The sequence below is a fragment of the Podarcis erhardii genome (genome assembly GCF_964252035.2).
Source record: "Podarcis erhardii genome assembly, chromosome: 4".
Classification (NCBI taxonomy): Eukaryota; Metazoa; Chordata; class Lepidosauria; order Squamata; family Lacertidae; genus Podarcis; species Podarcis erhardii.
In genome coordinates, this window is record NC_138508.1 from 29,321,392 (window position 1) to 29,336,113 (window position 14,722).

Consider the following 14,722-nt stretch of genomic DNA (forward strand, 5'->3'; position numbering starts at 1 on the left):
ACTCTGAATTCCTCACAGCAATCCAGATTGCAAGGAAATTATGTGGTGCACCAGTCATAAGAACAAGATGGTAACATGAATGGATAATCTGTTGGAAAAATGCATGGAGCAGCACAATGGAAGATCTAGCAAAGAGATTTAATTTACACACCATACTTTACAGTGCTCTGAGGCACAGTGCAGACTCAACCATAGTTAGCCCTGAGCCTTGTTATACTCCCAAACATGTGGACAATGTTTCCTGTGAAACCATAGTTTAGCTTCTGAGCTAAGCCTGCCCATGTAGTGTAAACATGGAAACACACGCAATATCTGCTTGTCACCACATAAGCAAAGAGGATAGTTGTAAAACAGAGTGCGAACTGACAATATGAGTCTAACATACACAAAATATAGAGGTTGAAGATACAAGGTTGAAGATACAAGGATGCTCTGGGAATTTGGAGGTCCCTAACTCTATCTAACTCATGCAAGACCCCTACTCTTTCGCAAGCTGAGTTGCATCCAAATCTCCAACAGCTTTAAATACAGGAAACGTAAAATACTGTATAGACGAGTAGAAAAAAGTAGTTAAGCTAAGCACAAACACAACACCACTGTATTTAGACTGAAACCTTTGGGCAAGAGGCTGAAACGCATGAGGCATGGGTCACAATTCAGTGATATAGCAAATACTATAAATATTAAAAAAATTCCAAGTTGAATCCCTGTTATTTCAAGGTTGGTTGGTTTTCAACAGTGGCGTAGCATGGGTTGTCAGCACCCGGGGCAAGGCAAGTAATTTGCGCCCCCTAACCCGTGGATTTGCGCCCCCTAACCTGTGGATTTGCGCCCCCTAACCCCCAGATGTTGCGCCCGGTGCGGCCGGCCCCCCCTGCACACCCCACGCTACGCCACTGGTTTTCAAGATAGCAGATTATGGAAATGATCTCTGTATGAGACCCTGGAAAGAATCTGCCAGTCAGAGTAGACAATACTGGCCTAAACGGAAAAATAGTCTGTCTGAATAAGACAGTTTCTTCTGTGCCAATATTAGACCTAAAGGTGTGAGCTGCTTATTTTGGGTAAGTAAACATCTCCAGAACATGTTGTAAGGAGCAATTGTTTTGTAGTTTAGAAGTAAAATGCAAGCAAATATAACCATTCTGAATAAGGAAAGTATGTTTGAGATAGGAGAACAAATGTGAACAGTGTGTATATGTATCCTAGACTGAAAATATAGTAACATATGCTACATTCAATATAATTAGTAAGAAATTTTGGTATGAAAAACATCATGAGTATTGTTCAACACCAGACAACCACAATCCCTTTTGCACTACTACACATTCCCACCACCTTATATTTAGCTTCCAGATGTCAAGGAAAGCATATCTGAGATAATAATTCTATATATGCTTTCATTTTTGCTCCTAAAAATAATAATAACCTGAGATCCCAAGCACACTTGGTTGGAAATCATTTCTATCAATAAGGCTTCCAAGTTAATGTATCTAGATTTGCAATTTAAGTCAACCATCAATTCCTAGTGGCATTTTTCTTTTCTTTTGTTATTAACTTTGTATCTCACCTTTCCTCCAATGGACTCAAGGTGACAATCTCAGTACGGTGGTACCTCGGGTTAGGAACCTAATTCGTTCTGGAGTTTTCTTAACCTGAGGTACCATTTTAGCTAATGGGGCCTCCCGCTGCCGCCGCGCCGCCACCGCGTGATTTCTGTTCTCATCATGAAGCAAAGTTCTTAACCCGAGGTACTACTACTTCACAATAACCCTGTGATTGGCTGAGAGTTACACTAAGGGGTTGGTAACTAGCCCAAGATCACACAATGAGCTTAATGGATGAGTGGAATTTTGAACCAGTGGTGTGCTGTCATTGGACTAGGGCAGGCATAGGAAAACTCAGCCCTCCAGATGTTTTGGGACTACAACTCCTATCATCCCTAGCTAACAGGACCAGTGGTCAGGGATGATGGGAACTGTAGTCTCAAAACATCTGGAGGGCCAAGTTTGCCTATGCCTGGACTGGGGGACTAGTCTCACATGACACCCTGGCACCTCCTTCTCAAAGCCTGTGAAATTTCTGTCCAGCTTAGGGAGGTAGGCACGATGCTCTGGTGGGTCCAAGAGCCCTCCTGCCACCTTCCCAAAGCCTGCCCAGCTTTGGGAATGAGGTAGGGCAACTCCAGCATCCTGTCAGAGTCCTGGCACTTCCTATACCTTTAAAGCACATTTGAAGCACACCTCCTTCCTCAAAGTATTCTGGGTACTGCAAAGGGGTTTCTGGGAATTGTAAGTCTATGAGGGATAAACAACAGTGCCCAGAATTCTTTGAGGGGAAGAAGGTGCTTAGAATGAGCTTTAAAGGTACAGTACCCTTCAATCTGCATTGCCCAGTTCACACATACACTGTTCCTCATTTTAATGCATTCGGGTCTTCCTTTACTTCTTTGGAACCCTCCTCTGTTTCTCAGTATCTTTGCTGGAATGTAGATATGGGAAGTGGGTACAATTCCTTTTAGCAAGAGCTTGTCACGTCATGTATGTAAGTATCCATGGCATGTTATTAATCACTGACCTTTTGGCGATCACCACAATTCTTATAGGACCGAACCTCCCACAGAAATTCTCTGGCTGTCCGCATGAAAGGACTAATGATAAGTAATCTTTTTCTTCCCAGAAGTACCAGAGATTATATAATGAGACTCTTTCAGAAGACTTCTCTTTGACAAAGAGGGTCTCTTTTTTTCCATCGCTGAGACAATGATTTCACACATTAAAATAACCATTGAAGTTAATCAGAACTAGTAGCCCTTCTAATTCCCCAGCCAACCAAGAGGAAAACAGATCATAATATCCTTGCTTTGCTTCTTGGAAACATGTGGCTGTAATTGACTGTGGTATGTAGGAGGGGATATACACAAAGTTCACGATGATAAATAGCATGTTTTGGGTACACAGAGTTTCCACATCCTTTTAAAAAAAATGGGCTCTACTGTGAAATATTCAGTTTATATGTGGATTGTTTAATTAATACTGGGTTATCTGAATTGGCAGAAAAAGCTTAGTTATGAAACAGATATCAAAATAATAGTGTTCCTATTAGTTGAAATCAAAGCAAATACATGTAACACAGTCAATTTGTCATGAATGCATTGCACTAAATGTATATATAAACTCTACTGATTATATTTCTTGCAAATTAATGATTTCCTGTACATTAGCTCTATTTAAGATTTTTCTGTTGAGTTATAAAACTATTGTATTTTAAAATTCTGTTGGAAGCTGCCCAGAGTGGCTGGGGAAACCCAGCCAGATGGGCGGGGTATAAATAATAAATTATATTATATTATATATATTATATTCATTCCTATTGGAATAGCGTCTCACTAGTTGAAAATGCCAATGGAAATCTATTGGTCTTATAACTCCTTTACGAATACTATTATTCTAATTCATTAAATATTCTATTTAGAAGAATGCTATCTCACAATTCATTGACAGTCTTGTCATAGCATTAGAAATCAACTGTATGTTGTGCCATACCAATCAGAAACTGTTTTGAACACCCCACCTCTGTACTCTAGTAATAGCAAATATCAACAGTGTTAACACCATTTCAAAAGCAACTAACATGATCAGGATAACCACAGGAGGTTCCTTTGCCCAAGCAAGAGTATCTTGGAAGCTGGAACACAAAAAAGAGTCTGTTCCACAAAGATAGTCGCATTCCTGATTAGGTGGTTTAAAAACCTGGTCTGGGTGGAATTCAGAAGATCTCTTGTAACCTAATCACACTCATACCAAATAGAGCCCTACTGACTTCCTAGCACACTGATGTCACAGCAATTCATAATACATGTTTTGTTCCAGTGCTTCACTGCTTTCAATGCCAGTTTTTGTCTTTATCAGAAACCAGCCTAATAAAATTTGGGAGCGTCTGATTATAGATAAAATCACATTCCAATCAATTAAAAGTAGCATCCAATCCAAAGTATGAGGATTTATTGAGGAAATAGCTTCTGTTCTTAACTGTAGCTGATGCCCAAGATGGGTTCTCAAAGCCTAGCTAGACTTTTTCAATCCTTATTTATTGGTGCTTTCTAAATTTGATTGTGTTTACTTGAAATCATAGAATTGTATGATCTAGTCCAACCCCCAGCAATGCAGGAATCTCAGCTAAAGCATGACAGGTGACCATTCAACCTCTGATTAAAAACCTCCAAGGAAGGAGAGTCCACAACCCCCCAAAGGGAGACAGTTCCATTGTTGAACAGCTCTTATTGTCAAAAAGTTTTTCCTGATGTTGTTGGAATCTCCTTTCTTGTAACTTGAAGTCATTGGTTTGAGTCCAACCCTCCAGAGCAGGAGAAAACAAGCTTGCTCCATCTTCCATTTGACAGCTCTTGAGATATTTGGAAATGGCTATCAGATCTCCTCTCAGTCTCCTCTTTCCCCTCTTGTCTATGCAGCACTCTGCTGATAAAATTATGAACGCCTCTTGGTTTCTGAACATGGAAGACCCCTCCAAAGCACCATAGGGTAAGACACACATGCCAATGGCCTTTGGAGAGAGACGCTTTGTATAGGTGTTTATATGCTAAAAGTCTCTGAGCCAAGATAGGCAAGCTGCAGTGCTTTTAGAGGAGAGCATAAATATAGTGGGCAGAATGGAAACCTGATGAAATGGATAACCAGTGGGGCACACTTATCTTCAAATACAAACTTTACAGGAAGGACAGGAAATCTAGCTTCCAGGTGCCATAAGAAAGCTGCAGAGATAGTGCAGAATAGTGCGCACCCCGGAAATGATCTCTTTCAGCTTTTGTCTTCTGGAAGAAGGTTGTTGTTGTTTAGTCATTTAGTCGTCTCCAACTCTTTGTGACCCCATGGACCAGAGCACGCCAGGCACACCTGTCTTCCACTGCTTCCCGCAGTTTGGTCAAACTCATGCTGGTAGCTTTGAGAACACTGTCCAACCATCTCGTCCTCTGCTGTCCCCTTGTCCTTGTGCCCGCTATCTTTCCCAACATCAGGGTCTTTTCCAGGGAGTCTTCTCTTCTCAAAGTATTGGAGCCTCAGCTTCAGGATCTGTCCTTCCAGAGAGCACTTTCCCCCTTAAGAATGGATAGGTTTGATCTTCTTGCAGTCCATGGGACTCTCAAGAGTCTCCTCCAGCACCATAATTCAAAAACATCAATTCTTCGGCGGTCAGCCTTCTTTATGGTTCAGAGTACAGGGTTATAAAGACTAGGACTAGCCGCCCGAGAAACAGTTTCTATTCAAATGCGATTTTGGTTTTATACGCAGTGTAAGGTAGTCTCTATGGGAGTATATTGTATTTAATTATGGGGTATCAGAGTTTTTAGGGGGCTAACCAGGCTGGGATAGCTGGGATAGCAGGCTTGTTGGTTTCTGAATGTCTGATGTAGATTTTCAATTTCGTTGTTCTGTATGGAACAATGACAATAAAGATTATCGTATCGTATCGTATCGTATCGTATCGTATCGTATCGTAGAAAGCATTTCCTGGAGGTACAATACTGTTGCTCTGTACATTGAAGAGAATACGAGTCCAGCAAACTAGACATTCCAAAAGATTCATCCAAGCCCCAAGAGTAATTTAGTACTGGGGATATACTCTCATCCACCTGAGCCAACTGCACAGGATGATCTTGAGCCCGAGAATGAAATCAAGGAAACATCCAAAGGAGGAAGTGTTATAGTAGCGAGTGAGTTCAATAACTCTCAAACAAATATGAGATACAAGCATGTTCCAGTCACGGTGACAAAGAAATAAATTTTCTAGATGTCCTAAATGACTATGCTCTAGAAAAGTTGGTTGTGAAACAGACCAGGGGGGCAGTACGCCTGGACTTAATCTTAAGTGAAGTCCAAGACCTGATGTGAGGTGTAAATGTTGCGGAGACACTTCATCAAAAGATCTCAGGGCAGTTCACAAGATTAAAAATACAAGGGAAAGTTAAAACAAAAAAGGACGAAACAATAAAACCCTCTCCCACAAACACATTTAAAAGGAGGCCTGGTTAAAGAGAAACGTTTTTGCTTGGTGCCTAAAGATATGTTATGTAGACACCAGCTGCACCTCCCTGGGGAGAACATTCCACAGACAGGGAGCCACTGCAGAAAAGGCCCGTTCTTTCGTTGCCACCCTCCGGATCTCACGTGGATAAATGCAAAGAAGGGCCTCAGATGATGAACACACAGTTTGGGATGGTTTGTATGAAAAGAGGAGGTCCTTGGGGGCATTGTGGTCCTGAGGTGTGACCAGATAGCATCCACCCACCCAAAATTGATAGGTCTTGATTGCCACTCCTCATCACTTCAGGTGTTCTGTTTGAAGTTTAGATAATGGTTTATTTGCTTGAGTCAACTACCCTATTCCAGATTCATCTACCCTATTCCACTAGCAGAAACCAGTGCAAGGACTCTCACTGGCACAATGGGGTATTCCGCCCCACCTCTCACAGATTCATTCTGGAGGGTTGAGAGAACTCCTAGAACAGGGGGAGGAGAGAGGAGATGGTTCTCTTGGGCAAGCGAGACATGACTTTGCTGATGGAGTGATCTCCCTAGCGCTATGCTGAATTCCACTCATTCTTTTTATAGTAAAAATATATTGGAAAATATTCAAAAGGAAGCGAGAGGAAAGCCAGACAGAAAGAAGACACTTCTTTAAGTCATCTTAAGAGTAGATTGGTATGGGATTGCATTGCCAAATTCAAGTCTGCAGTGAAGAGCTGCTGATTTGATGTCACTCAAGGATTTGGTGAGAATAACAGATCAAGCTTTTTTAAAAAATAAATAAATAAATGTTGGGCAACTGTTCAACATACAAGTATGAAGGATGAGCAGCTGATAGCATTCCAGAACACAATAATATATTTAGACCATGCTTTTTTTTTATTAAGAAATGTTAGAATGAAGTAAAGGATACAAGGCTTTGGGCTGCATTTGTAGAGGCCATGACTAAAGCACACAAATTAAGCTGGACATAAAACACAAAGGCAAAAAGCTGAAAAGTCACTTAGGTATGACAGAATATATTTTGCACTCTTTTCCTCCATCTTGCCTGCACAATTTTGCTATCTTGTCAAATTAATCATTTCAGACTGCAATCCTATACACATTTAGCTGGGAATAAGTCACGCTGAATGCCTTTAGACTTACTTCTGAATGGACATATATAGGATTGCATGGTTAAGCAGATAAGCATCAGCTGTCCTACAAGATCACCAGCCTATTGGTAGAGAGAGAAGTTTAAATTATAGTGTTTCATTATTATTTATTAGGTTTTTTATCCCACTCTGCGTCCCCAAGGAGCCCCAGGCAGTAAACAAAACAGCGGAAGGTTTTATAAGTTTAGGACTTCAGTACTTCAACCCCCTTAGCCAAAAACCCTTACTTAATCATTATTAATCTAGAATTCATTCAAGGACTTGCCTGCAGCCGAATAGTAGTTAGTCAAGGAAATTTGCTTCACAAGAAATGGCAGCTGGCATGCACTTTAATTTTGTTGCATTATATACCAAAAGAGATATGGCTGTTCTGATTAAGAATAAGTAACGGGAAACTGTCAAGTGCAATGATGACTGTAAATTGTTCCCTATGTTTACTGGTGGCTTCCACAGGCTCCCACTAAGTCAGCGTACTTTGGAACTACAGACAGCTGCTACCATAATGCAGCTGAAGTAAGAAGCTCTTGGAGAGCAAACAAACCTTTCACTTTTCCTTCAGGGGCTTCTTAGTTTCTGACTTGCTTCAAACTGGCTCAACAGTGCAACTACCTGGGAGTCTCAACTTCCATAGGCTGCAACTACACACAATAGAGGCAGACTTCTTGTTTAAACTCAGTTGTCTGTCCCAATCACATATGAAGTGATGAGTACTTAGTGTCTAAAACAAGATTTTTCACCATTTGTTTACAAAAGTTAGTGAGGTTTTCCTCCTTCTTGAAAGGGGTTTTAAACTGACATTCTTATGAGAAATCATAAAATGTTCTCCCGAATGATATGTGTGCACATCATGTGTCAGTTTGTAGATAATTATTTGGTTATTATACAGTAGATCAGGCACAAGGTTGTTGCGACATGTAATAAGAGCTGACTTGGCATTTTAACTTTACAGAGTTTGAACTTGGAACATGACCACAAGCTGCCATGCAAAGTCCAACAATTACAGATATAAAGGCACAGATATAACTACTGAGGACAATGCAGAAGATAATGTTTACATTTAGCCTTAAATGATATGTGTAAATCTCCTGACAAAACTCCTACCCATTCTCTGAAAAGTATAAAATGCCTCCTGAGATCAAGGATGTTTCCAAATCTCTCATACTGATGCTCTCTAAGATGGGTGGAAAACCTTATGGTCCTCCAGATGTGGCTGAACTACCTGGCCATTGCCCATGCTGTCTGGTGGTGATGGGAGAGTTGAAGTTCAACAACATCTGGAGGGCCATAGGTTCGCCACTGCCATTTTGTAATCAAGAAAACATCTGACCACCCCTCTGATTTATAGAGTTTACAATTCTTATATTGTTAGTGTGCCGTGATCGGTACTCACACATGGCCATGCCTCATGAAACAGATGAATGTTGCCTTTACTTCCCAAGCGAAAGTATCTGAGTAGACAGTGGCATGCATAGCAAACATGCCACCCACCCACCCAAATGGTTTCCTGTTTCAAAAGAGGCTGTTGCAGCATGAGACGTGCCCACATGAAAGCAGCATCCATGCCAAAAAGGTAAGTGTATAGAGATTTGTTTTCTTGGCAGCTCTTACTCATCTTTTTCCTAGGGACAAGAAAGACAAAAGGAGGAGGCATGGGCTATGTTCATACACAACACAGGACTATGGGAAACTGAACCATTAAAACTAAAAGCCCATCAGCTCAAATGGTAGAGAATACAACTCACTGTTTGGCTCTGATTCTGTGTGTACACATGGTAGATAAATAATGTGTTTTATTGATACTGCCTCCTGGCGCAATGATGCCACACACAAAACAGGACAGGAAGAAGTACATTTCATGTACTCACAAAGAATGCTCACTTTAGAAAACCCTTACTTTTGATACATAAACAGAGCAGAAAGTGAAATTCTAGCTCCATCCTTCTATAGACCATTAGGGTCTCTAATCAGGGGCGGGAAACCTGTGGCCCTGCATGTGTTGCTGGACCACAACTCCCATTGTCCAAGATCATTGGCTATGCCAGGTAGAACTGGAATCCAACAATATCTGAAGACAAGCCCTCTATTCCTACTCTATCATCATCATGGAAAGGGCACACTTTGGCTGGGGTTTCACCCCCCCCCCAGAAAGAGATTGTAAAGACAATATGCGGGCCCCAAGACTCAGGAAGCACTTTGATCTCTTACCCCACACCTGACCACTGCTTCCCCTTATTCCTGAATGTTCACAGAAGATCACTCATGTACTAGAGCTACTTGCGCATTCCTCAACACAAAGTGGGAATCTCTGAGGCAGGGCAGCGGCGGTGGCGGCAGCGAAACAGAATGCGTTTATATCCTCCCTGTGTGCTTCACATGCTTTTGGTTGAGTGCAGAAAGTGCCGCACAAGCTTGCCAAAAGTTCCAGGTAGGAACACAGCGAGCTGAGAGCATCTTGGCACTTCTGCCAGCCAAACATTGCAACCAACTAAACACGGCAGGGAGGGGGGCAAACATTCCTTGCTCCTCTGTGGTCACAGGAGGTGCTTTTCAAGAGCAGCTCCTCTCCCTACTGCCTGGTTTGCTAATCTGAAATGAAATGGGAGATCAATAATTGAGAAGATGGTAAAGATAGAAGCTCACAACACTGGAGAAGGCAGGAAAAGCACTTCAGCTGCAGGCTGGGGTGAGGGGTAGGACCGCTAGAAAGCTGCCCTGGGGACGCACAATTGTGAACCAAAGCAACGTATTTAAAAATAGCTTAGGAAAACACACTGGAAAGGGCCAGCTGCACGTTTCACAGATACTGTATATAAAGAAGCTCTCTTGTAGGAATTTACACCTAGCTACTGTGGCCACACAGAGATTGCTCCTGAACAAACACATTCCACAATGTGCTACAGTGACCATGTGTGAGCATGCATGTGCAACCACAGCACATCCTATACTTGGTATACAGACATTCTGGTCAGGGTATACAGCTGAACACCCTGGGCAGAGTGAAGGTCAAGAAACCTAACTAAATGCAGCATAGAGATGAAGGCTGGGGTGTGGGTGGAGAAACTTAGCAAGAGTCTTGCAGTATAGTCAGAGTGCCCTGCAAGGAGAGAAGTGGTTGCACGGCCTCAGGGGAATGGAGGGGCTGGGATGGAGTGGATCACATAGAGCCTTGACCTCAAAGGGAAAAGGGAAGCTGAGGGGAAAGCTGAAGTTCCTGTTGTACACCTTTCACACAACCATATACATGGAGAAAGACAAATGAATTCTGCTTTAGACACGTAAGTACATAAAGTCATAGATCGCGATGTTTCACTTATCAGGAAGTTAAGTTAATCCACTTCAGTGTGCACACCAATTGGAAGCGCAGCCAGGATGAAATTCTCAGGTACAATTAGGCTGCGTACACATTATACAGCTAGGTCATTCTTATTCTCAATTCAGATCAAAAGTGGTTTGCTGGGGGGGAAACACATAAAAATGCAGGATTTCATAAGAACAGAATACATATGGATTGATGCTAAGCTAATGCCATACAAACACTGCCTCCCCAACCAGCAGTGGGAACAGGCTGGATGCAGAGTAAATGGGAGCCCGTACACCACCTTACTAGAGAGGGATAAAAGTCCAATTGAACTCAGTGGGGGAGTGCATCTAACTAAGCCTGCTTAGGGATTGTGCTGCATGGGATGCAGAAATAGTTGTGTGGTGCATGCATCCAAACCCTAGCACATGCTTCAGAGCAATGCAGGCAAGAATAGCCCACAACTGCACCAAACTGTGTCCAGAATCAGAAAATTGGTCCACCCCGGTCTGTGCTCCCAATGAGACCTATTTTTAAAACACTGAGATTCTGGCACAGAGCACCAATCCATTTTATTGCACAGAGCTCCGATGTGCAGCGTGCAGCCCTCTTGAAGGACAAGATCCCTGTGGCACATTACAAAGTCACGCACAACTCACAGATCTCAAGGCACAGCACGATGTTCAGGGAGGAACCGGTCCAAGAATCAGAAAACAACAAATGCCCCCCCCCCTCAGGTAGCATGGATAACAATAGTAACCTAAAACATTGACAATCTGTTCTTCTATAATGGTACACACACACGCACATACCCCCCCCACCAAAAAAGAAGCTGCTCTTTCGTCCCAGCCTTGACAATGCCTCAGTACTGGTCCTAACTAAACTCTTACATCAATACTGCACCAACAGAGTTTTGATGTACAAACCCAAGTCCCCAGAGAGATGCGGGAGCGTGTGTCCAATGAAAAGCCTCCTCTTTTTTATTTTTTGGCAAGGTTTCTTCTGCTTTCTATCTGCAGAACCTTCACTGGAAAAGTGTCTCTTCTGAATTGTTCTCCTGCAGATAGAAGGCAGAAAGGAATCTGGCCAAGGCGAGCTTATCATTCGGAGCGCAGAGGCGGGAAACGCAAAAACAAAAACCCCAAAAAAGCCGAACGGTGTTCAAAGAGAGAGACAGAGCAAAACTTGGCGCGCGCGCGCTCGGAAGTCGAGCAAGTGTGGAGTTGTTGCCGCCGTCGGCTGGCATCGTGGCAAGCGCAGGGCAGGCGGGCTGTCTGCCTGTCTGAGGGGGTCCCCGGAGCGCATTGCACCTCTTCTCCCCTTGAGGCTTGCAAGGGCGCGCGCGCGCCGGACTGACCTGCCAGGCGCCTCTCGCGGACGTTCTTCCAGAGTAAATCCCAGGCTTTGGCCGTCGAGTCCCGGAGCTGCTCGCTGAAGGACCTCCGCAGCTGGGGCTTGGCCGCCGGCCGCTTGCAGCTCATCCTAGCGGCGTCCGCGGGGCATAACGCCGCCTCCGCCGGCCCCGGGGGCTCCGCGCGCGCGCCGAAACCGCGTCCCGTAGACGCTCAGCCACATGCGGAGCCGCGGCATGAGCAAAGCCCCGCGGGGGCCCCGCCGCCGCCGCCGCCTGCCCTGTGGGGCTTCTCCCGGGCCTGGTCGCGGCTGCGGCTGCTGCTGCTGCTTCCTGCCGCCGCCGGCGTGGCTGCCCGGAGCGCCCGAGTCCCGCTGGCGCGCCGTGCGAGCGGTTGTGCGGAGGCGCTGGGCTCCTGGGCTGCTTCCCCCCTGCGCTTCGCCTTCTCCTCCCTCCGCCCCCGGAGGGGTGAGCTGAACTCTCCGCTCGCCGCCTTGCAGCTCGCCTCGCGGAAACCGCCCCCGGGTGGGTCATCGCCGACGCCGCCGTCCCGGCCATTAGGCAGCGCCCCTCGCCCACAGGCGCGCCCCCCGACGCCCGCCCGCGCCCCTTGCGCAGGTGAGGAATGCGTGCCCGCCGGGGAAAACGCACCCCGTATAGTTCAATGGAGCGTCTTCCCCGGGAAGGCTACTTGAGTAGGGCTGCACCCCAAAGCAGCAGCAAAGCCCAGCTACAGGCAACAAGCGGGCCAATGTTCAAGGCCAATTTTTGACACACTTGGAGGCAACGGCAGAACGGGATACCTGCGAGCTGGCACTGGCCGCCCCACTGATGCCAACCGGCGGAATTCAGAGGAAGAGGCAGGCATAGAAGCTGCAGAGAGCAGGAACATCCACTTCATGCATTTAAAGCACAGGGCTTCCGCAAAAAATCCTGGGAACTGTAGTTTGTGGGTGCTGGGAACCGTAGCTCTGTGCGGGGTCAGGGGCTGAGCCCAGGTTGCTTTGGAGGAAATCTATTTGCTAATCTACGTCAAAGTGTGTTCACTTTTTTTAAAAAAGGCATGAGGGGTGGCCCTACCTTACAGCAGTGGTAGCTAATGTGGTGCTCCGGGGCTTTTGCTGAACTACAACTCCCATCATCCCTTACCATTGACCATTTTGGCTGAAGCTGATGGGAGCTGAAGTCCTACAACATCTGGCACCGCGTTGGCTACTCAACATAATTATGCATGTGTAGAGAAAGTGGATAGGGAAGTTTTTCTCCTTCTCTCATAATACTGCAACCTGGGACTATCCAATGAAGCTGTATGATGAGAGGTTCAGGGCAGGCAAGCCGAGGTACCAGCTGGAGAGTTGAGAAATGCTGTTCCACTCATGTGTTCTAAAAAGTTCATTTGGTAATTCTGACATCTTGAAGAGGCTGTGTTGTTAAAGGATGTATCCCTTTTAGCGCATGCATATGAGCACCACAGACAGTGGAAGAAAAACTCAATGCACAGAATAGTAATGTTTTGATCAAGTTTATATCCCACTCTTCAAAAAGATTTTTCCTAGAAAGAGGATTTCTCCCATGTTTCATTTAAAAAATAATAATGTTGTGTTTTCCATCTGCTGGGCCAATTCGGAAGTTTTTTTGTTGATTGAGAGAGGGTGAATTTGAGATAAGGTGAACTTCATCAAAGAGTTTCACTTCAAAGGAGCCTTAACTACAAACACGATTGATGTGCCATCAATAAGTGAGAACGGAGGTTAAGAGCAACATGTGGAAGAGACAAGGCCAAATTTAACAGAGGTCGTTTTCATGTCATCCTCTCTCTCTCTAGATACACCTGCCCTGTCCCACCCAATGTATACACTTATACCCATTGTTCCTGTGTATACCTGTGACCTTCCTGATGTGAGAATATAGCTCCCACGAGCCCTGACCATTGGCTGTGCTAGCTGTGACTGATGGGAGTCCAACATCTGGACTCAGGTCCCTATCACTTGCAAGCAACGACCTATATGTGCCCAATCAGTGGCTGCCTCACTGCACTTGAGAGCAGCGGGTTAGCTTAGGGGGTGCAGGGCAGGCTGTGTGGCACAAATGTCACCTCCAATATATTGCCACTGCTCCCATTCCCCACATCTGCCTAAGGTGGCTGCATCACTATGTTACTTAGTAAGGCTGATCCCAGAGATACTGTCCACTGATTTATGGGCCTGGACAAAATAATGTCACAAGCTGCAGAAAACACAGCCCAGAGGTGGTCGGTTGTCCATTCCCACTCTGCTGGATTAATGCACTTTCTCAAACATCTGTCCAATATTAAACACAGACTCCAGGGCGAAAGGGAAACATGTCTGCGGCAGCTGATAGATGCTGCTTTATTAATGACGAAAATACTTTTCGCATTATTCTCTGGCCCAAGTGAACAGGATCTCCTGGTGAGAGGCATTTTTATGCAACCACCCTTTGAACTGTTTGGTGGTATGAGCTTTAATTTGTGGGATGTGCAGTGGAAGCACTGGATGTGCTGGAAAGGGGGACGCCTCCAACTTTTCCTGGAAGTGATTGGGCGGTTCAGTGGGTTGGTTTTGTTCGCTGCTAATGAAATACACTCAGGAATGAAAACGACATTCCTCATGCCACCCCTCCTCCTGTTCTGCCAGAACAGAGGCATAAAAGGTTTCATGTTATTCTAATTATGTATGGTTTTTAGTGCCTACATTGCGACAGTAATTAATTACTAGTTTAATTGATACCAGATGATATTCCTGCCTCAATTAAGAAATGCATTAATTTTCCATGTTGTTGTTTCTCCTATAGATTCTAGATTTTATTTCCATTCAGATCAAGAAGGAAACTGCTATTCAGCCTGATGGCAAATACC

General features: G+C 44.6%; 1 protein-coding gene across 1 annotated transcript in view; it reads right to left on the reverse strand.

Moving 5' to 3' along the window:
- STARD13 (StAR related lipid transfer domain containing 13) overlaps positions 1-12,110 on the reverse strand; it is a 127,604-nt gene extending 115,494 nt beyond the window's left edge. Inside the window, exon 1 of the mRNA XM_081860148.1 lies at positions 11,854-12,110. Coding sequence (XP_081716274.1) covers positions 11,854-11,977 — 124 coding nt within the window. The 5' untranslated portion in view covers positions 11,978-12,110. The remainder of the gene's footprint in view (positions 1-11,853) is intronic.
- Between the last annotated feature and the right edge of the window lie 2,612 nt (positions 12,111-14,722).